Below are 21,308 nucleotides of genomic sequence, written 5' to 3' on the forward strand. Positions count from 1 at the left end.
TCACCTCGGGTGGGGGGCTCTTTCCCCAAGGATGTATCCAGTACAGCCCCGATTAACTGGATCTTTTGAGATGGTGTCGTATGGGACTTCCTGTATTTGAGGGAAAAGCCCAGGCAGAGAGGCAGGTGACGTTGAGATGATCCAGGACTTGTTCAGGAGAACGCACCCTGATCAGCTAATCGTCCAGGTAGAGGTAGACGTGAATCCCCCACTCCTGAGACTCGCTGCCACCACGGTCATCAGTTTGGTGACTACCCTTAGGGCAGAGGTCAGCCCGAAGGACAGAACTCGAAACTGATGAGAACCGCCAACCACGAACCTCAGGTACTTTGTGCTTGAAATGGATTGGCACATGAAAATAAGCATCCTGAAGGTCCAATGACACCGTCCAATCCTGGAGGTGGAGGGCCTGAAGGATCTGAAAAAGTGTGACCATCTTGGACTTGTCCTTCCTAAGGAACTTGTTCAAGTATCGCAAGTCCAAGATGAGTCTCAGTCCTCCGTCCTTCTTGGGGATTAGAAAATATGGAGAATACCATCCTGTAATCCTCTCCGATACGGGTACTGGCTCAATAGCACCTTTCTCTAGCAGCGGCAGATTATTATGTACAAGGAACGGATCTGTAATCCTCAATGAATGGCTCCCCAGTGGATAATTTTGAGGTCTCTGAATGAAGGGGGCGGGGGCAGTAACCTTGCGCTACAGACTGGGATGTCGTGACTCAAGACCTCAGAGAGGTTTTGATGTGGCTGAAGCAATGGCTGTTGGTAAAGATGCTGCTGCTTGAGCGAACTTTGCACCTCTCTCTCGTCCACCACGAGGGAATCTTCTTTGACCAGCCATTCCTCTCACTCTTCCAACTGAGGAGTAGTAGCAAAAGGATCTGCCCCTCCAAGACGGTCCACTGGGGTGAAAAGGCTGAGGCTGCCTAATAGTGGCAGACTTGGCTGCCGCCCTCAAGTTCTGCAGCTTCTCAGGGCTTTTGTTAGCCTTGCTGCCAAAGAGAGGAGACCTGTCAAAAGGCATGTTGAGAAGTCTAGAAAGCACGTCGGGTGCAAATCCAGATATCCTTAACCACGCAAATCTGCGAATTACGGTGCTTCCCGCCAAGGCTCTGCTGATGCAGTCAGCAGAAACCAGACTAAGACTCGCACACGACTTCCTTGTCATCCTTAATGTGCAAGAAACTGTCTCTTCCCTCCCCTTTGGGAATATGCTCAGCCGCCATAGAAATGCAGTCCCATAGAGTCTATGAAAACCTTGCCAAGGCACATGTGGAGTTGGCTGATTTAAGAGCCATGCTCCCAGCAGAAAACCATTTTCTAGACCAGGCATCTACCCTTTTATCATCCCTATCCGGTGGGATGGTCGGATTAGCTGCCTGTTTTGAGGTAACGGTTGCTGCCTGCACCACTATACTTTCTGGGGTAGGGTGTTTCAACAAGAAGCTGGGGTCACTACTTGGATGGTATTTCCTTGTCAGGTTTTTATTTACTGCTGGACTTGACTCTGTTGCTTCCCAATTGGCACTTACTCTCTTCTGAAGAGCAATTTGAAAAGGAAAGATAGGATCACTTTGAGGACCTTTATCTAGGATATCTGTAAGGTCCACCTGTTCAAAAGGGAGGGCAGGTCTGCTCCATCGCAGGTAATCCCGTAACTGGGTCACATTGTGTGAGGTGGACAGCCCGCACAAATATACTTCCAGTATATTGATATGGAAAATATAAACTGAGGATTCGTAGTCCAACAACGAGGGACATTGTTTTTAAGCATGCACATCTATGAAATCCATTACAGGAGAAGTGGTCACACTTCGTTGTACTTCATTCCAAGAACAAATCGTGGTCGATGTAATTACCACCTCAGACCCACTGGCCCAATGATAAGCATTTTCCCATCATCCCTATCAGAAACACCCCCAGAAAAAGTGGCTGACACTGCTGCCTGTCTAATTCTAATGTGGCAAAACTACTTATCTGTAATCCTAGCTTTCCATCATGGGCATCTTCATTAGAATCAAAAACATAATACCACGGTGCATGAACACACTTTATTCGAAATATTTTATTTTTAAATAGACAACACAAAATTACTCATTCATTAGTAGTAGTAGTACAAGGGAATTCAAAAAGCAAATGATGGTCCCTACTTTTGCAATTGCTTTGTAACAGCAAAAAACAAAAAAAATACAAATGCACTGATTAACCAATGCAGGTAATTTCTACTTCAAGAACAAAGCTTGGGCAAAATGCAATGCATTGATAGTTAAGCCTCAGATTACTTTATAAAAGAAAAACCGGCATATAGCAAGTCAAACAATGGTAATATGAGATTGCCAGGATGCGGAGGCGGGTCTTAATGATTATAATGAAGATACTGATGACTTATGTTGGGAAAGATTTTCTTTTTGCAGCTTTCCCTACATAGACATCAATGAAACAGCCAACCTTTGTTACTGTTTTAAATCAGTTCTGACTTATGGAGGAGGCTAGTGAAGTTCTTACTTCATTGGCCCTGGATGTGCACATCTGTTTTGGGGGCACTGACAGTCTCCCAGCAATCTGTGCAGGAGAACTCTGTTTTACATTGTAACATTCTCTGTTTATTTTTCCTGAACACATTACCTTACAAAGAAGTGCCGTAGGGCATTGGCAGGGTTCAAATTTGAGGGTCGCTGGGAGCTATTCAGCGCCTGCTTGTAGCCTAGAAGAGCCTAGTTAGCTTGACACCAACAGCTACCAGGAGCTACCTTTGGCTCCCCAGGCCAACTGATGCCAATAACACACTTCTGAATTTAACTCTTTGCATTTGGGACAATCTATAAATAAACATTAGGACAGGTCTACACGACATTTACAGTATAACAGGTCACAAATAATGGACAAGATTATATGTTGTCCCCTTACGTGGAAGTTCGATGTGTGGAACGCGAAGCACTAGCTCCTCGTTCCGGAGTGGTGGCTCCTGGTCACTGATTGATGCAGCATACCCAGGAACTGCTTTTAGCTCCTGCTTATTCAATCTCAATTTCCAGCCCTGCATAGTGTCCCTGTAGGCTCAGTTTCTGTCATGGATACCAAAAAGTGCCAGGCCTTGCTGACAAATGTATTCAAATGCAATGTTGCTGGCGAAAGGCACACCCCCTTTAAGAAAAAGTGCTCCTGAAGTGCAACCGAAGACTTGCTTTATGTTAACAGTGAATTATGTGCAAGTCAATCCATCTAGAAATAGACTGTTTAGAAGATGGAAATCTCATATTACCTCGCCTGTAGTTAAACAGGCGTTTGTTTTTCCATATGTATATCAGTCAACAGAAAGAAAACGTGTTGGCTCTCTTCACAAGTAATGCGTATGTATGATGCAGGCGAAGGATTAAAAAAGAAACTATGGAGAGAAATGGTATAACATTGAAATCTGAAATCACTATAGGAAGAAAAGCAGGACATGTTCTCAATTCCATACTATCCTTTTGAAATACCAAGTGTATCTCACGAGAACAAAACGCCTGTTCTCATTCAGCTGCCTGGCTGACGTTATAGCCATTGGGAAAACTGCCCTCCATTTTAAGTGTTCCAACATGAAGAGGATGCCCCATTAACTTAGGTTAAGCTACCAAGGGTGAAAACTTCTCCAAATGGGAAGGCAAACTTTTCAGACCATTAAACAATTCTTAATAGTAATGCATATTTTATTTAAGTCACAATAGTAGACCGTTAAATTCTTTAAAGGAGAACTTTAAGACACATTTTGCTAAATTCAGTAAATCAGAAAGGACTGTATATTCTTAACAATTAAAGAAGATCCTTCCTTTCCACAAACCAGATAAAAAAAATCTTACATTTAAAGAAATCAGATGTCCTTGCAGAAGGATGTTTTCCCTCTCCACATGTCAATACCGTCTTGAGGCAAGTTTAAATGTCTGCATTTTAAGACTTCAGGAGCCAGACTGAAAAGCTCAATTAGAGGTTTTGGGTGGAGCAGGATGCCTCACATCCTCATCAAAATACCATTTCAGTACAGCAATAACTTGTGTGAAGACACCGATAGCTGCAAAATAGCTCTGCACCACCATTGTCTCGGTCGGGTTGGCGCTGTAGAAATCATTGTTGCTGCTAAGCATTTCCTTTACGTGATGTCGGAGGAATTAAGAGAATGGTATACAGAAGAATTCTGAGTGTGTGGAACCTGGATGCAAAGTATAAGCATTTTGTGCTCCTTGTCGCGCACCATCTATATTTTGCCCACCCCACCCCGCCCATTCAGTGAAAACGTTCTTTAGAATTCTGTTATTTAACATCCATTTGTGCTTTTCTGATATCACACTTTAATGTGCTAGCTTTAATATAAAGACTAATAGCATAACTGCCGAGCTTCCCTGGAGAGGATTTATAATTTTGTTCCCACCTTATTTGTGGATATAGTGCACTTCAGTAGCACAGCTGGTTTGGAGCTGCAGAGATTTCTACCGAACCAATGGAAGGAATGTTTAGCAAGCCAGATAGTCTGCTAAGTCAGCTTCAAGCAAGCTGGACGGCTTCAAGCAAGTGATGTGGTAAAATGATTTGTTACCCTATCATTTAAATGGGCATGTGGTATATTTGTCCCCTTCGAGGAATGGGTCGGTTACCATGTTCTGTGCTGCAGGAAGAAAGAAAAGGCTTTGTCCACCAAAAGGTGTTAAGATACATTGCCAAATTCAGCCCCGATAGGAGGACTTTGGGACGCCACCTTTTTTGTGGTAAAACCGAGGAAAATACTGAGAGGTTAGCCAACACACAATCAAGGTGAGGTAGCTGAGCAGTGAAGGCTTAGACTCAGGGAAAGTGTGAGAGGGGCCTGGGGCTACAATGAGACCACACAGAGCGACACTTAATACTTTGGCAAACACAGCAAGAATATAAAAATACTGTTTTTTTTTATTATGTTTGCAGTTACACTAAGCATATAAAGGTCACAGGTGAGTTGTCACTCAACCATATAAAACATATGCACATTGCCCATTAGGATAATAAAGCACTCATTAATTACCAGTGCAATGCAGACGAGTAGTCAAATGCAAGGAAATAGGTAGAACTCTTTAGAAATCCCACTGGACAACACATTTCAATCTTTTCAAGTACAACCCGAATGCGAGATGGGGCCTTGTGCCCAAAAGTCAACGGTTAAGTTTTAAAAAGAATGCAGGGGCCATTGAAGACGTTTCAAAAAGTGTTCAAAAGTTGGAGAATTTTTAGTAAATTTCAGATAGGCATTCAACTCAATCCTTCCCTACGGCTAGGAAAGGATCCTTAACCCAGTTTCCACCACCAGAGGTTCAGGTTGCTCAAGTTTTCACTAGCTTAGGTTCCAGACTTCGTTCTAGGTTTGTACTTCTGTTCTTGTTACTTTCACGAGGGTCTTGCAGACAGAAGGATATTTTGTTTCAAAGGATTTAGCTGGTATCAGGTAATAATATCCCCAACAAAAATATCGCCGTAGATATGGCCGTTTGGTTCGCCATAGGCGATATTTTTATTGGGGATATTATGTGGGAGCAGGGGTTGCGGGGGTGTCCCCCGCACATTAAAAAGTGATGCGGGGGTTGCCCGGGTATCCCCTGCAGGGTCCATTGTGAATTTTGCCGCAAAAATATGGCGATATTTTTGCATGGCGATATTTTTGCGGCGAAATTATCACATGGAACCATTTTGCTTCGATCTGTCTCGGTGCGCAGGAATCAGTTCCAGACAGCTTCCAGTTGAAGACTCAAATGAAGACAAAACTTCTTCTGCGTGAGGGACAAACTCAAGACACCTCAGGGACATGCAGATGGCCAGATGCAACGAAGGTCACCGTGGTCAGGGGGGGAACAGGAGATCCTACAATGGCAGACACAGAAGCAATCCCAGCACAGCTTCCCATGAAGTGAGACGGATGAAAATGTGAGGACAGGCAACTTGAACAAGCTGAAGATCTGCAACATTCCAAGGCTTTGTGTAGGTATTTGGTATTATCCTGCATCCTAATGGAACCTTTGGTCAGTGTACTGATTGACAATGGAGTGTTAAGGGTTAGAATGTTTGTGTGTGACTGGGGTTCTATGTGGTCAGTTGGGAGATGTAAGCCTACCTGGGAGGATGCAGGTGTATGTTGCCCTGAACCCAGATGTACCTGACCATCATAATGTACTGGAACTAAATAAAGAAGTTACTGAACTTCACCTGAGGTCATGGTCATCTGTGGGGAACAAGGAGTTCTACACTTTGCTCTGAATGATTACTGCTCTGGCAATGTATCCCAGGAGAGAGCTGGGAGTCCACCGGTTAGTCTAGGGATACTTCAGAATGTTCAGCAAGCATGGACCCTCGAGCATGGATCAAGACTGTTTGTTCCCACCGGTCCAGGCGTCAAGGCACCAACAAAGGCCTTCCAGAGATCAGGCAGAGGAGCATGGCGTCACTGGGCCAATCACTGGAGTCGATGATGGTCAGCAGCAGGGTTCATCAGGTCATCAGCAGGCTGCTTCTTGGCTCCAACGGTCATCTCCTGAGTATTTGCGGGAGCCCTCCTTTTATCCAAGATTCAGGCTAGCAGCAAGTCCAAGCCCACCAATGGTAGGGATCCTCAACATTCAAACAGCCTGGGGTCGCCCAATCATAGACAACCACTTGTCATCACATCTTCCAAGCAACAGAAATTCAAGCACCAGTGTTTGTGGAGTAGGACTGGACAGTCCAATCCCCTTCTTGGTCACATACACACAGCCTGTTCACCTGCAAAAGCAGAAGCATTCCCTGGGAAAGAGATTTCCATACAAGGCATACATTATTTTTGCAAAATTGATTAGCTGAAATTGCTAAATAAAGACAAATTGATTAGCAATCAAACCTAAATGATTAGCAATTTTTAGATCACTATTTTCAATGGGATGAGCAGTTAAGTACAACACGGCATCAATAAAGAATCAACAGTTTCTGTGTGTGCCATTTTTATTTTATTATTAAGTTAGTATATTTTGCCAGTGTTTGGCATACAAGTGAACAGCCACAAACTACTGGTTTATTGAGTCCCTTGCTCATTGAAAACTGGTTACAATATTTTTTTAAAGGACTGTAGGGCTACAATGTGTTTTGAGATGTGCTGTGTACATTTCTTTTTGGGCAAGCCATGCCTCTACTCATCACCACCACCACCACCACCAGGACGTCTAAGTGTTTACTACTTTTCAGTGGAAGTTTAGTGTTTCAGACTGTGTGGCTGTATTTCTTGGTCTTCATTATAATGTATGTATTCCATGGGTGCCTCCGAGTATCTTACTCTGCTCCAGGAAAAGGGGCGACTCCAAAAAGAATGTTGAAAAGTGCCCCCACGAGCCGTGATCAATGCCAGAGGCAGATGTGCAACAGCTCGTGGGGGCCTATTTCAACATGTTTGGGGACCCCCCCCCTCCTTGCCTAGAACAGATATAAACCACTTGAGGAACAGATGCATACATTATGATGGAGACAATGGGTTTAATAGCCACAGGTTATCACAAGACGGGCAGCCAGCTGGGAGCTGAAACACTAAATGTTCACGAAAAGCTATACATGTGTTGTCAACAAGGGGCTAATGTAGAGCAACCTGGGTAAAACGGAAAAAAGGTGATAAGAACACCTTGGTATACCGCATAGGCCCGGGGAGGCGATGTCTTGAAAGGCTCCAGCAAAAGCAGCTTGTAACGTGTGCACTGCAAAGTGCACATTTAAAGTCCCGAATTAAAGCAGTTGCTGTGTCACAAGACACCGGACTGCCAACATGGGGGCAGTTGCTATGGTGGGAGCCTTTCGGCTTGGACACCTTTCAAATGAAAAAGATGAAAAGCCTGAACGCCGGCCCTGCGTTTCAACCACATTTAGGCCTCGTGCATGCAGGCTGTTAATAGTGCGGGACTGACTTATCAAATGGCTGGGAATAATATTTCTGACGCTGATAATCGGGTGGGAGAAATATTCTTTCCAGACACTTGACAGCACGCAGCCCCACACTGATAACCCAGCCTGCCGGCATAAGGCCTTCTAAATGTTCTTTGAAAGGCAGGACACCAGCAAATCACTGCAGTTCCACGCTCCCAAAAATATTTAGAAGGGCTTATAGCTGCAGGGCAGGCTGTGGGGAGCTTGCTTGACGGCAGTGATTGTTCATCTAATGCAGTGAAGACAACACTTGAAGTGTTCCCACTCCCCCAGCATAGGATCTCATGCTAGCAAAAGGAAGGGGGCAGTGGAAATGCTTCAATCAAAGAAACCATCACTACCGTCCCACGCTTCAAAGACATTTAGAAGGCCTTATATGCCCAGCCCTGGTCATTGGGCTGGATTTTCCCAGATCTGGGAACCGACAAAAACATTTTTGGATCCAATTTGCACCCTATCTGCTTTTGTTCCCCATGAGTTCAGGTCATCAGGACAAAGTCAAGAAACGTAACTACAAGACTACTGGAACATCTTATCAGGACACTTCTGAACATGCTGGCTAGGATTATACTCTGTAGAAAGCATTTCAATACAGCTGTGCAGGTTTAAAAAGGTGTGCACCTTTTATACTTTGTTTGCAACATTATAGGAAATGCTCATCCTTCCTTGGGGTATTTTCCAGTTTATTTATAAATAAATCTCCTGAAATAGAAAAGTTTATTTATGGGGGGGCTGTGAAAACACTCCAAGTCCATCTCCCCTAAATCATCCCTCCACCCCCACTTGTGGGATCTCACAGTTAATAATTTACATTTTTAGCACTGCTTAATCCTGCAGGCTGCTTTATCATGGGGGCTGCATGAGCCCTGCACTGTTAACACAGATGGATGAGGCTTTCTTAATGTTCTTTGAAGGGCAAAACCAAAGCGAATCACTGCAGTCCTGCACTTCAAAGACATTAACAGGGCTGGGCGAAGGTGAGCCAGGGCCCATTTCAAGCATCTGCTTGGGGGACCCCTGCCAAGAACTGGGTTCAGTACCGACTGAATATAGTTATTGGGCCATTTCAACATGATGTTTGGGTCCCTGCCTGCTAGAGTAGAGGAAAATAGTCTTATCACCCATGGGGTGGATACATTATAATGGAGACCAAGAAACAGATTATCTTGAAATGGTCAGCCAGCAGGTAGCACAAACACTAAACATCCACTCAAAAGCTATTACTGCTTCTTTGACAGCCGGGATGGATGCAGAGAAACCATAGTAAAAGGGCAATGACGTGATAAGCCCACTTTTGTATACCCCGAGAGAGGAGACAGCATTAAGGGCTCCAGCAAATGCAGCTTGTAAAAGGCTCTGCAAAGCGCACATTTAAAGCTTGAAAAGAATATGTTGCTTCTGTCAGACGACTGCTGACTGTCAACATGGTGGCAGTTGCTGAGGGCCACTCTGAGGCTAGGGGCTCTTCAGTTGAAAAGCCCAGACACCATCCCTAGCCATTAAGGCTTTTTGCCTACAGGCTATTTAAATGTTCTTTGAAGCTTGATGAGGCTTTTAAAATGTTCTTTGAAGCGCAGTTCAGCAGCGATCACTGCTGTCCTGCACTTCAAAGACATTAAGGAGGCATTTTGCCTGGATGCTGTTTTATCAGTGCGAGGGCAGTGTGCTTCCTGCACTGGTTAAACAGCCTAATGAGGCTTTTAAATGTTCTTTGAAGCGCGGAACGGCAGCGAATCACTGCTATCTCGCACTTTAAAGAAAGTTTAGAAAGCCATATGCCTGCAAGCTGGGTCATTGGTGTAGGAAGCACAAAGCCCCTGATGACAAGCCTGCAGCCATAAGGCAGCGCAGCTGCATAACTTCGGCAATGGGCAGAAGTTAGCTTCTCAATCATCCTTCGGCATCCATGTAAAAGACAGGGCAGCCGAGCTGCCCGTGACTCTAGCTGCTCGTGCCACTCATCTGCACATGTGCTTGGCAGATACAGCCTTGGGCTGGGCACATACATGGAAACAATGTTTGAGCCCAGCCCAGGATCCTCTACCTCTGTCTCGCCTGCAAGCTGTGCAGTCCACGCCCAGGCTAACTAAATTAACCCTCTTCTAAAAATCATGTCGCAGTTAGTGTGACATGATTCTTTAAATAAAAGGCAAATATGCAATATAGTATCGCAAAATGCGATGCAATGACACTTATTTTATGCCTTGCCAAATATGGCATTTCCTGATCTGGGAAGGCAGGAAGAAGCCCAAACAACAATATGGCCAAAGAACAAGCAAAACAATCTAGTGGCACACCATTTTAGGGTGCTATCCACCTTTAGTATCCATTTGTGGTAGATTCTAAAGTGGATGGGTAACATATCATAGAAACAGTCAAAATCACAGCTGCCACGAGCTTGTCTTAGGATACTATGTATCCTTTGACAATGTGCCTAACCTCATTTCACTGGGAGGCGAGTTTTGCAATTTTATGGTGCAACTCTATATTGCTCTTAGTCAGACGATAACAAACCTCTTCTAGTAGGAGAGTGTCCAGAGACATAAAAGAGTAGGAACGAGGGTGGTCGTACGGACGTTGTAGAAAAAGCAGACAACCTTTGAATATAATCTGCAAAGCCCAAGACTGGAGGGGTCTAGAGATACCAGCCAGTCCTGAAGCTGGAGGGCCTGAAGGATCGGAGAGAGAGTTACCATCTTGAACTTGTCCTTCCTGAGGAATTTGTTCAATTCTCGTAAGTCCAAGATGGGTCTCAGTCCTCTGTCCTTCTTCGGTATCAAGAAGTAGGAGGAATACCAACCCTTGTTCCTATCCGCTACAGGTACCGGTTCTATAGCACCTTTCTCCAGCAGGTCTAGAATCTCCTGCAAAAGGAGCGATCTGGAAACTTCAAAGAGTTGTTCTCCGGTGGATGGCTCTGAGGGGTGCGTAGAAAAGGCAGGCAGTAACCTTGGGCAACTGTCTCCAATGCCCAACCATCTGACGTAATAGCCTGCCATTCCGTCAGATGTTGAGTTAACCTGCCCCCTACTGGTGTCCTGTAAGGAGAGTCCTCAGAGGAGTTTAGAGGCGGCTGATGCAGATGCCGAGGGTAAAGAGGCACTTGCTGCTGCTGCTATGGCTTTTGTACTTTTAACCCGTCCACCTCGGGTGAATTTCTTTTGGCCTCTATGAGCCGGCTGACCTCTGCCTTTTCCGAATGCAGAATAAAAACGAAAGGACCTACCTCTCCAAGAGGTTCCTGAAGGGTGATAGGGGGTTTGACGGATTGCAGCTCCAAGGGATTTTGCTGCTGCCTTGGATGTTTGTAACTTCTCTAGGCTGTCATCAGCCATCTTACCAAATAAAGAAGAGCCGTCAAAGGGCACATTCAAAAGTCTGGCCTGTACATCTGGAGCAAAACCAGACTTTCGCAACCACGCAAATCAGCAGATTGTAGTACTTGCCGCCATGGCCCTGCTGATACTGTCAGCAGAATCAATACCAGTTTGAAGGGATTCGCACATTGCGTCTTTACCATCTTTAATGATGTTCAGAAAAGCTTCCCTTTCTTCTCCTTCCGGGAGGCAGTCAGCCGCTGATGAAGCACACTCCCAAAGCGTATGGCTGAATCTTGCGAGCGTACAATTAGCATTAATTGATTTAGTGCCATGCTACATGCAGAAAAGACCTTTTTTGACATAGCATCAAATCTCTTATCATCCCTGTCTTGTGGAACAGTAGGGTATGACAATGCATTACTCACCGTAAAAGCATTTCTGATGGTTGTATCTGCTTAGATTCACATGCTGTGCATAGGTCTGACATCCAGTGGTCACTGCGGAGTATTGCATTTTGTTTTTCGTAGTCGAAAAAAGGACGTCGACAAGGCGTGTCTGTAACACTATCCATATAGTGACGTGCGGTGTACCCACAATCCCTCACGCATCAAGGTCCCTCTGTTTGTATTTTTTCTGCCCTGAAGGAGCCTTCTAGACGTGAGTACAGAAAAGAGAGATATAAAAGGATGTCTATGTTCCTTCCATCCGAGCGGGGAGGAAGGGTGGGCGCATGTGAATCTAAGCAGATACAACCATCAGAAATGCTTTTACAGTAAGTAATGCATGGTCTTCTGATGTTTGTTAATCTGCTTAGAATCACATGCTGTGCACAGACTAGCGAGCAGTACCCGGAGTTGGAGGTGGGTTGTGAGAAGGAACAGTAGAGAAAAGGGGTCTTAATACTGCTTGTGCCACCTGGGAATCAGCTCTAGAGTGGGCATATAGACAGTAATGTTTTGTAAAGGTGTGTACAGAACTCCAGGTTGCCGCTTTGCAGATGGACTCAAGGGGAACATTTGCAATGAATGCTATGGATGCCCCAGTGGCACGAGTAGAGTGTGCTCTTGGCTTGAAGGGTAGTTCTCTCTTCGCAAGAGTATAACAGAGTGATGCATTTAACAATCCATCTAGATATAGTGGACTTTGATACTGCATCTCCTTCTCTTCCTGCTGCCACCGCGACAAAGAACGGATTAGTCTTTCTCAGTGGTCTAGTTCTTTCCATATAAAACATGACAGCTCTGCGCACATCAAGTGTATGCAGGCTCTTTTCTCCTAGATTTGGGGGATTTTGAAAGAACGTTGGTAGTTCTATTGACTGGTTGACATGGAATTTCGAGATGAATTTCGGTGCAAACCTTGGGTGTGTGCGTAGAACCACCTTATCTCTGAACCGTTACAAAGGGGTCTAGAACAGAAAGAGCCTGTAGTTCACATACTCTCCTAATGGAGGTGATAGCTATTAGAAAAGCAGTCTTAAGAGTGAGGTCTTTAAGAGTTGCCTTGTGCATGGGTTCAAAGGGTGATCCCATGAGCCTGGTGAGTACCACATTTAGGTCCCAGCCGGGAGCTGGGTTTGCTATTGGAGGGTGTATCCTTTTTACCCCTTCCATGAAGGCCTTGATCACTGGGACTTTCCACCATGACACTAAGTTGGGAAGTGGTGTATGCAGAAAGTGCCGCTAGGTGGAGTTTAATAGAATTGAATACTGGACCCGAGTCCAGCAAATGGGTCAGGTACAGAACAATTTGTGTGGGAGAGCAGTCAACGGGGTTGATGCTTCTTCCTCTACAACAGATCACAAATCTCTTCCATTTGCTAGAATAACAGTGACGAGTGTTAGGTTTTCTAGCTTCCCTGAGGATGTCCATGCACCTTTGTGGAAGTTGTAAATGTCCAAATTCTATGATCTCAGGAGCCAGGCTGCTAAATTCAAGGTTTGAGGGCATGGATGCAGTGTCCTGCCCTTGTCCTGTGACAGCATGTTGTACGGGCATGGCAGTTTGACTGGTGGAGACAGACATCTCCATCAGATGGGCGAACCATGGTTGCCGGGCCCACATAGGGGCCACTAGTATCATGGTGGGTGACTTGTTCCCAGTGCATCTTGTGCACAATTTTGTTGAGAAGGGGAGTCGGGGGGGAAAAGCGTAAACAAATTTCCCTGACCATGGAATCGATAGACCGTTCCCCTTGGACTGGTTCTGAGGGTACCTGGAGGCGTAATCTTGGCATTGCAAGTTCTCCAGAGTTGCGAACAGGTCTATTTCTGGGAAACCCCACTGTGTGAAGACGTCGAAGACAATGTCTTTGTGTAACCGCCATTCGTACTCTGCGGGCAGGGGGAAATCTCTGCCGAGTTCATCTGCTAGCAGATTGAGTTCCCCTGGTACATGTTGTGATAGTAGGGACATGTGTCTGAGAGCCCACTTCCAGATGTTCTGGGACAGCTTGGACAGTCCTGGAGAGTGGGTTCCCCCTTGCTTGTTGAGGTAGTACATGGCTGTGGTGCTGTCCATGAGGACCATCACCGTCTTTCCTTGTAGGTGTTCCTGGAAGGCTTTCAGTGCCTTGAACACCGCCAGTAACTCCAGTAGATTTATGTGCTTGTATGCTACGCTCGGAGTCCACACTCCGTGAGCAGTCTGATGGGATAGGTGAGCCCCCCATCCTGTGAGGGATGCGTCTGTGGTTAGAGTGGCTTCCACTGCGGGTGTGGCAAAAGGTTTCCCTATTAGCAGGTTTTCCTTTGTCCATCACCGTAGCGAGAGAACAAAGGCCTGCAAGACCACCACTAGATCGTCCCATTGTCCGCTGGCCTGACACCACTGGTTGTTGAGCCACTCTTGCATTGGGCGCATGCGCAGGCGCGCGTGAGGTACCAAATAAATGCATGACGCCATCATTCCGAGCAAGCACATTGCTTTGCGTACCATCACCTCTCGACCTGCCACATATTGGGGGATCTGAAACAGCATGTTTTGGACCCTCTCGTTGGAGGGGAAGACGATGCCGTCCTTTGTTCTAATTACAGCCCCTAGGAATTGTTTGATCTGGCTGGGGTTTAAGCTGGACTTCTTCTCGTTGATGGAGAAGCCCAGTTGGAACAAAAGGTCTACAGTCTTTTGGGTATTGGAGAAGCATGTTTCATAAGAATCCCCGGTTATGAGCCAATCGTCGAGATAAGGGTATACTGGGATGGACAACCTGCGCAGATGGGCCGCTGCCACTGCCAGTACTTTCGTGAATACCCTTGGTGCTGATGCTATCCCGAAGGATAGCACTTTGAACTGGTAGTGTTTGTCCTCTATCATGAACCTGAGGTATTTTCTGTGCGCCGGCAACATTAAAATATGAAAGTATGCATCTTTCATGTCTAGTGTTGTCATGTAATCCCCTTGTGATAGCAAGGGGATTACTTCCTGTAAGGTTACCATGCGAAACTTTTGGGGCTTGACAAATTTGTTCGCTGGGCGCAGATCTAATACAGGGCGCATGGTTCGGTCCTTTTTGGGTACAAGGAAGTACACTGAATAAATACCTTCCGTTACCTGAGATAGAGGCACAACCTCTATAGATCCTTTTCCAGTAGCTGTTCCACTTCCTGTAGAAGGATGGCGAGGTGTTCTGGTGTCATGTGTCGTCCCCGTGGGGGTCTGTATGTTGGGGAACTGTTGAATTCAATACAGTAGCCGCAGGCTATGGTTGATGGTACCCAACGGTCTGAAGTTATTCTCTCCCATGCTGGAAGAAACGATGTTAACCGGCCCCCGACCGGCGATGCATGGGAGGGGACCCGAATCTTCGGGTCATTTGCTGTTATTGGCCTGGGAGCCTCTAGGGGTAGAGGCCCAACCTCTCCCCTTGCCACGGCGTTGGCTTCTCTGATTGTACTGGCCACTATTACCCTGGTTAGAGGACCAGTTGTTGGCAGAGTATTGTTGTTGATTCTGCTGCTGGCGTTGGCCACGGGAAAGGCGCTTATTGCCATAGCCGCGTCTGTTAGGTGGCCTAGAAATCTGGTCAAGGGTCTTGATTGTGTCAAACTCCTTTTTAGCATGTTCTAGAGCCTCATCAACTGCCTTACCAAAGAGATTGGTATCCTCTATAGGTTTGTTGATCAGGGAAGCCTGAGTTTCAGGTTTAAACCCCGAATTGCACAGCCAGACATGGCGTTTGAGGATTATCCCTTGGACTAGGGAACGCCCAGCAGTCTCTGCAGCATCTAAAGTGTTTTTAACGATGCTTTGGTTCACTAGTGTCCCTTCCGTGATTGTGGTCAGAAGGCGTGTACGCAGGGGTTCTGGTGCCTCTTCAGCGTCGCTACATAGCTTGCTCCACTGTGCGTCTGCGTAGCTTGCTAGTAAAGAGTTATTAGCGATCCTTGCTGAGAAAGCGGCGGAAGCTGTGATTCTTTTCCCCAGGGCATACAGCTTTTTCCCCTCCTTGTCTGGAGGTGCCTCACTGGTGGACAGTGGCACCCCTGCCCTCTTCCTTGCATTTGTTACTACAAGCAAGTCTGGTACGGAGTGGCCCCTGGCGTATAAAGGGTCAGAAGGAGATGGGCTGAAGAGTTTTTCTATTCGAGGGTTGACCCCTCTGACCAACGCAGGAGTGGATAGAGAAGGGGTGATTCTTCTTTTCACTGAGGCAAGGAGTGGAATGGTTTGACTGACAGGGGGCTTCTCCTTAATTACTTTTTCCACAAAGTCAATGTCCGGCGAGGTCTCCCCTGTGTCTAATTCGAAATGCGCTGCTGCTTTGCGCAACAGTGCATTAAACGTAGGCTGGTCATCTATAGGAGATGTGTTCCTAATAGGCGGGTCTTTGGGAGGAGATAGGGTTATGGCATCAGTGTCAGAGTACGCTGATGGGAACTGCCAGGGGTGTGAGGTAACTACCTCTAGTTCTTCTCCGAAGCCCCCTGCACCTGTATCTGGATCTTCTTGAAAACCCTCCTCCTCTAGGTTTCGTTCTTCCTCTACACCCAAAAAGACATCCTCTTCCTGAAAATGTTGTTCCTCTTCAGTGAGGTCATACACATTTAATTTGTCGTGCGAAGCATTAAACAACCTAGGAAATTTGACCCTGGGGTCCTTCTCTTGGTCTTTTGGGTGTAGGTGGGTTTTGGGTTTCCATAAACCTTTCCATCTTCTCCATGCAGAAATGGAGTCTCTCCAGATTTTCTTGGGGTACCCCTGAGTAGGCAAGGGGGGGGGGGGAATTAGTGTTTTCTGCCTGGAAACGCTTTGACCTCTCCCACAACGTCGAGGAAAGGTTTCCATCGCTGTCTGAAAAGCCTTCCGGTAGGCCAGGAGTCCCTCTAGATGAAGGGGGCAGTTCCTGGCTCCCCTTCGGCTTTTTCGGCGTGTCTTTAGGCCTTTGCGCGGTATTCGCCGTGTCTTTCGTCGTCCGCTTATGGGTATCGGCGGAAACAATCCTCGCTAGGCTCTTGACAAGTAAATTGTCTGTGGAGGTTTCTGGTCTCGACGTTACGGGCGTTGTGTGTTGTACTGCGACGGGCGCTGTTACATGGAGAGTTACGTCGGATGGTTTTGGGGTAGCGCCTTTATTTGTGGAAAGCCCAGTCGCTGGTCGCGGCTGCATTTGGGACTTTAGACTCTTACGGTCTGAGGTAGACGCCGGGGTACCCTGCGTCTCCTTCGGCGCTGATGGATTCTTCATCTTCGACGAAGAAGAGCCGTGGGTTGTGTGCTTACAGGAGTGAGTCTTGTGCGTCCTTGTCGCCGGGGTGTTCATCTCCATAAGCAGGGCGTGAGCCGAGCCCGTAGGGGCCGGGGACGGACGTCGAGGAGCGAGAGCGCTCCCTCGAGAGGTTTAAGACTTCCGCAACGGAGGTCGTGTTATCACCTTCCTCGTCACTTTCGGTGACGGCGGGTGAGGAATCGAAATTCGACATGGCGTAGGCCGCCCACCTCTTGACCCTACGTTCTTTTAGAGTTTTGGGTTTTAAAAGCTGACAAGCCGCGCAGCCGTCTTCTTTATGATTGAGGGGCAAGCAACGATTACAGCGTTTATGCTTGTCCTTCCAGGTTTACTTGCCCTTGCAGCGCGGGCAAAACCTAAAGGATGTCCTCTCCATAGCTGAGACAATAATTAGTGGTGATGATAACCCCGAGGGAAAGGGAAGCGAAAAGGAAAGGCATTTTCGAAGAGAAACAAGATAGTTCCACCCCCACTCTCCCTACTGTATGTTGGCCGGCGAGGCCAGGCCACGTGTTCGGCAGCGCCGAAGGATCTCCTCCGTCTCGTCTCCTCCGTCGAATATCTTGTTCGGTGGAGAAACAGCTTCACAGCTACGTCGAGGGGAGGGATCTATGTGTTAATGTAATAAGTCAGGACCAAGGTCCAGGAAATATGTTTTGCAATGTCTCTCGAGGAGATCCGCGTAAAGGCGACCAAAAGCTGGGTGGAAAAAAACAATCTGAGGGACCTCGACGCGTGAGGGATTGTGGGTACACCGCACGTCACTATAAGGACCGTGTTACAGACACGCCTTGTCGACGTCCCCTTTTCGACTACGAAAAACAAAATGCAATACTCCGCAGTGACCACTGGATGTCGGACCTATGCACAGCATGTGATTCTAAGCAGATTAACAAACATCAGAAGCAGATCTACTGTTCGATGAAGTTGCTGCTTGAACAACCAGACTCTCTGGAGTTGGATGTTTGGACAAATATTCAGGGTCAGAAGCAGATACCCTATATTTGGCAGATAGTTTTTTGTTAACTGCCGGGATAACCTCAGGAGTTTACCAGTTGGTTGATATTTTCCTCTGTAAAGCAGTATGGAATGGGACCACAGATCTTCCCGTGGGCCTTTAATTAAGATGTCTGTAAGATCATCTTGTTGAAAAGCAGGTGAAGGTGTAGACCAACCCACGGTTCAAGAAAGGGACCTTTTTCTCTGCAATGGGTGTATGCCGTTTAAATTGTGCTGGAGGCAGAAAAAACCATTGTAGTCCGAAACTGAGCCACTGTTCAAAGTGATGTGTTGTGCTTCCAGGCTCCGACCGACAGCCATCGCCCCCAAAGATACATACACCCATTGCAGAGAAAAAGGTTCCTCTCTTGAACCATCCTGCACTGGCTCTAGAAAACGGGGTAAAGTATAAACCATGTGGCAGAAATATGGTGACTGAACATAGAGTAGCACCATAGTATCCTACTCCCCCTTTGTTTTAGAAGAATGTCCTGATTAAAGTGGTTACACCCAAAATACACCACTGAAACCGGTAGACAGTGGTTGTCACATGATGGGAGACCTAGAACACCAACCTTATCATGAACAACCCTTTATATGTCTTTTATATGTCGTTTATTGTAGCCTCACGCCCCGTCCTATTATCTAACATTTTGCTGGACAGGGCCATGTGTTCTACATGTTAGTTTTCAATTGTCTTCTCTGAGAAGCTGGCTCATCCCCAATCAGGGGGTATTTGCTGCATTAAAAACCCCACATTACAGCAGTACAACAACACTCTTTCAAACCTTTTTTTCTTTTCCCAATTTTTTTTTTAACTCGTAGAGTTACCCTGGGAAGTCTTGTACTGTCTATGGGATAGTAAAAAAAAGTATGTACCCAAAATAGACAGTCCGAACTTGTATACCTTTTTTTATATGTGTTTTCAGTCCAAGGTGTAAACTTTACTTTTACACATTTTGCCTTTATTCCTCTTAGAGGTCTTATAGTGACCAAGGACATGCAGGAGTCTAACAACCTTGTTATTGTTTTTCAAAAATGAATTCTCTTTTACTTCTTCTACTGTCCCTGTTTTTGTAAGCGGCACACCAGCGCTTCCTAAGGAAATGTTTCCCCTAGTTAATTAATTAATTGCTATAGCCTTGCAGGGAAAAAAGTCCACAGGATGTCGGAGGACGTGCTACTTGACCAGCAGACAGCCCCCTAATATGGGGTTGGACAGATGCTTGACATACTGAGTCAAAGACTCCCCATCCCAGTTTTAAAGGCAAAGACTGCTATCCTTGCAAATCAGAAAATTGTGAAAGACATTATCCGAACTTTGAACTATTAGGCCCTACAAATGTGTGGGGGTCAGAACCAATTCAGCCACTGAGGAAACCACATTATAGAAGACCTGTTCTGGTCAACTTTAGGTTATCCTTCTTATATTAGTGGTAGGGTCCGTACTTCGAGTAGATCAGGCTTTTGGACAGAGGACGGTATCATTTGTGTAGGACTTGCAGACAAGCACCATTTATTCTTCTTTCTTTTTAGATGGGGCCAAGTTCTACATTAGCACTAGAATTAGAATAGGCCTTCTCCTTAAACTCAAGAATACATCACTGTTTTACCATGACCTCTTGTGCACCTCCTGAGTCTGACATACCGCAGGCCCAGTGCTCAATCCCAAACCTATTCTTAAAACATATTTAAGGGTACTACGAATGTGAATGCCTCCTTCATGGTCCGGGATCTGTAACCTGTGGCTCTCCAGATGTTTTGGACTAACAGATGCATGACTCCTCCCATTGTCTAAGATACCAAGGGCTGACTGGAATTTCAGTCCAAACCATCTGGAGAGTCAAAGATTGAAGTTCCCTGCTCTAGGTCATAGTAGTTGGGCACAAAACCAGTCAAGTCTGTTCTCCTCAGGACAATCCCACTATCCCACCAACCGCCTTGATGAAGACAGGGAGCGGACATCAAACACAGAAAGCAAATACAAAAGCATTGATTGCTTTTTGACGCTTTGAAATTAATAAAATATATTACAAGTAATGATGGCTAATGGGTATTGGCTATATGTCAAACACAAATCTTCTATATGTTTTTAGTGAAGACCACAATAGAGAATATGCTCATTTGGGGTTCGAACTTTTCGGTTCGGTAAAATCACGTAGATCCTGTTGTGCTCAGCCACCGCCTTAATCTCATTCCCAAAGGTTTATACTATTTTGACAAAATCCAAAATCGGTGTTTAGAATTACCTTTGGAAACTCAGGAGGGGGGTTCTTCCCTCGGCAAAGATTGGACAGAGCCCAGACAGCATTTCTAGTCATCGTGAGACGGTTCTGCTTTGAAAGTAATCTGAAACATAAAAACAAGGTACTGAGCCGGTATGGTAAAGACATACTGCATTTTAGGAAGACTGGATAACAATTTTAAGCGCAACAATGCAAGTTACTCACCAATAGAACTGCAGTGTCTCGATCAGTAAATGTCTGCCCCATGCTGCCTACTGTAACTGCTAGACCATACCTCCCTTTCTACCAAACATATGTAACATCCACCCAACAGTGACAGGTCGAGAGCCTTTTCCACTGAAAACTACACTCCATTTATTGAAGCGAAACCAGGTTGAGGAGGGTTGTGCAGCTCCATGTTACATTACCCTACGCATGTTTTCCATCAAGTGCTTTTGTCTGCATGACCAGACACCTTTGCACATGGTGGTTTTTCAAAGAATGTTTTTGTCAGATTACTCTCCTTGTGTTGTCCAAACCATGTAGCAATTTAGCACTTAGCAGCTTTAGGACACACAAACATTCACCTTATGCCTCAATGGTTCTCTAGCCATTTGCAGATCAACACCAAATGCCTTGAGTGTTTCAGCAGGAACTGCATGTGAACGGAGGCTAGCACAGGGGCAATGCACTGGTATTGGAAGCCAAGACCACGCAGAGTAACAGAAGTTTGAATCCTGGATCCGTGCTTAGAAACCGAGCTCAGGTATGGTATTAGGCGTGTTATAAAAAAAAATGTAATGTTTTGCACCACACAATGTGGTAGCAGTTTCAGTGCAGGGAGTTTATATTTAAAAAAACTGGCCCGGCAGCGTTCACAACAAGAAGATTTAGTTGTAACCTCTTGACTAAAAAAACAGCTACCAGATACGCTGCCACATGTCTCTGGCCCCCAGAGGAACCCTCGTAGTTCTGAAGCAGGTGGCCAACACTGCACAGGAAGGAATGGCAACGTTTCCTGTGTAGGAGCCAATACCAGCGTTCCTTCCAAAGGATATTCATGGCCTACCAGGGCTTTCCCCGAGGTAATGGATTTGC

General features: G+C 46.0%; 1 protein-coding gene across 1 annotated transcript in view; it reads right to left on the bottom strand.

The window, feature by feature from the left end:
* The window catches only part of KPNA1 (karyopherin subunit alpha 1), a 1,070,482-nt gene that overhangs the window by 336,820 nt on the left and 712,354 nt on the right, over nt 1-21,308 (bottom strand). The window contains exon 8 of the mRNA XM_069635818.1: nt 20,235-20,334. Coding sequence (XP_069491919.1) covers nt 20,235-20,334 — 100 coding nt within the window. The remainder of the gene's footprint in view (nt 1-20,234; nt 20,335-21,308) is intronic.

The sequence above is a fragment of the Ambystoma mexicanum genome, chromosome 7p (genome assembly GCF_040938575.1).
Source record: "Ambystoma mexicanum isolate Mex_15411 chromosome 7p, UKY_AmexF1_1, whole genome shotgun sequence".
Classification (NCBI taxonomy): Eukaryota; Metazoa; Chordata; class Amphibia; order Caudata; family Ambystomatidae; genus Ambystoma; species Ambystoma mexicanum.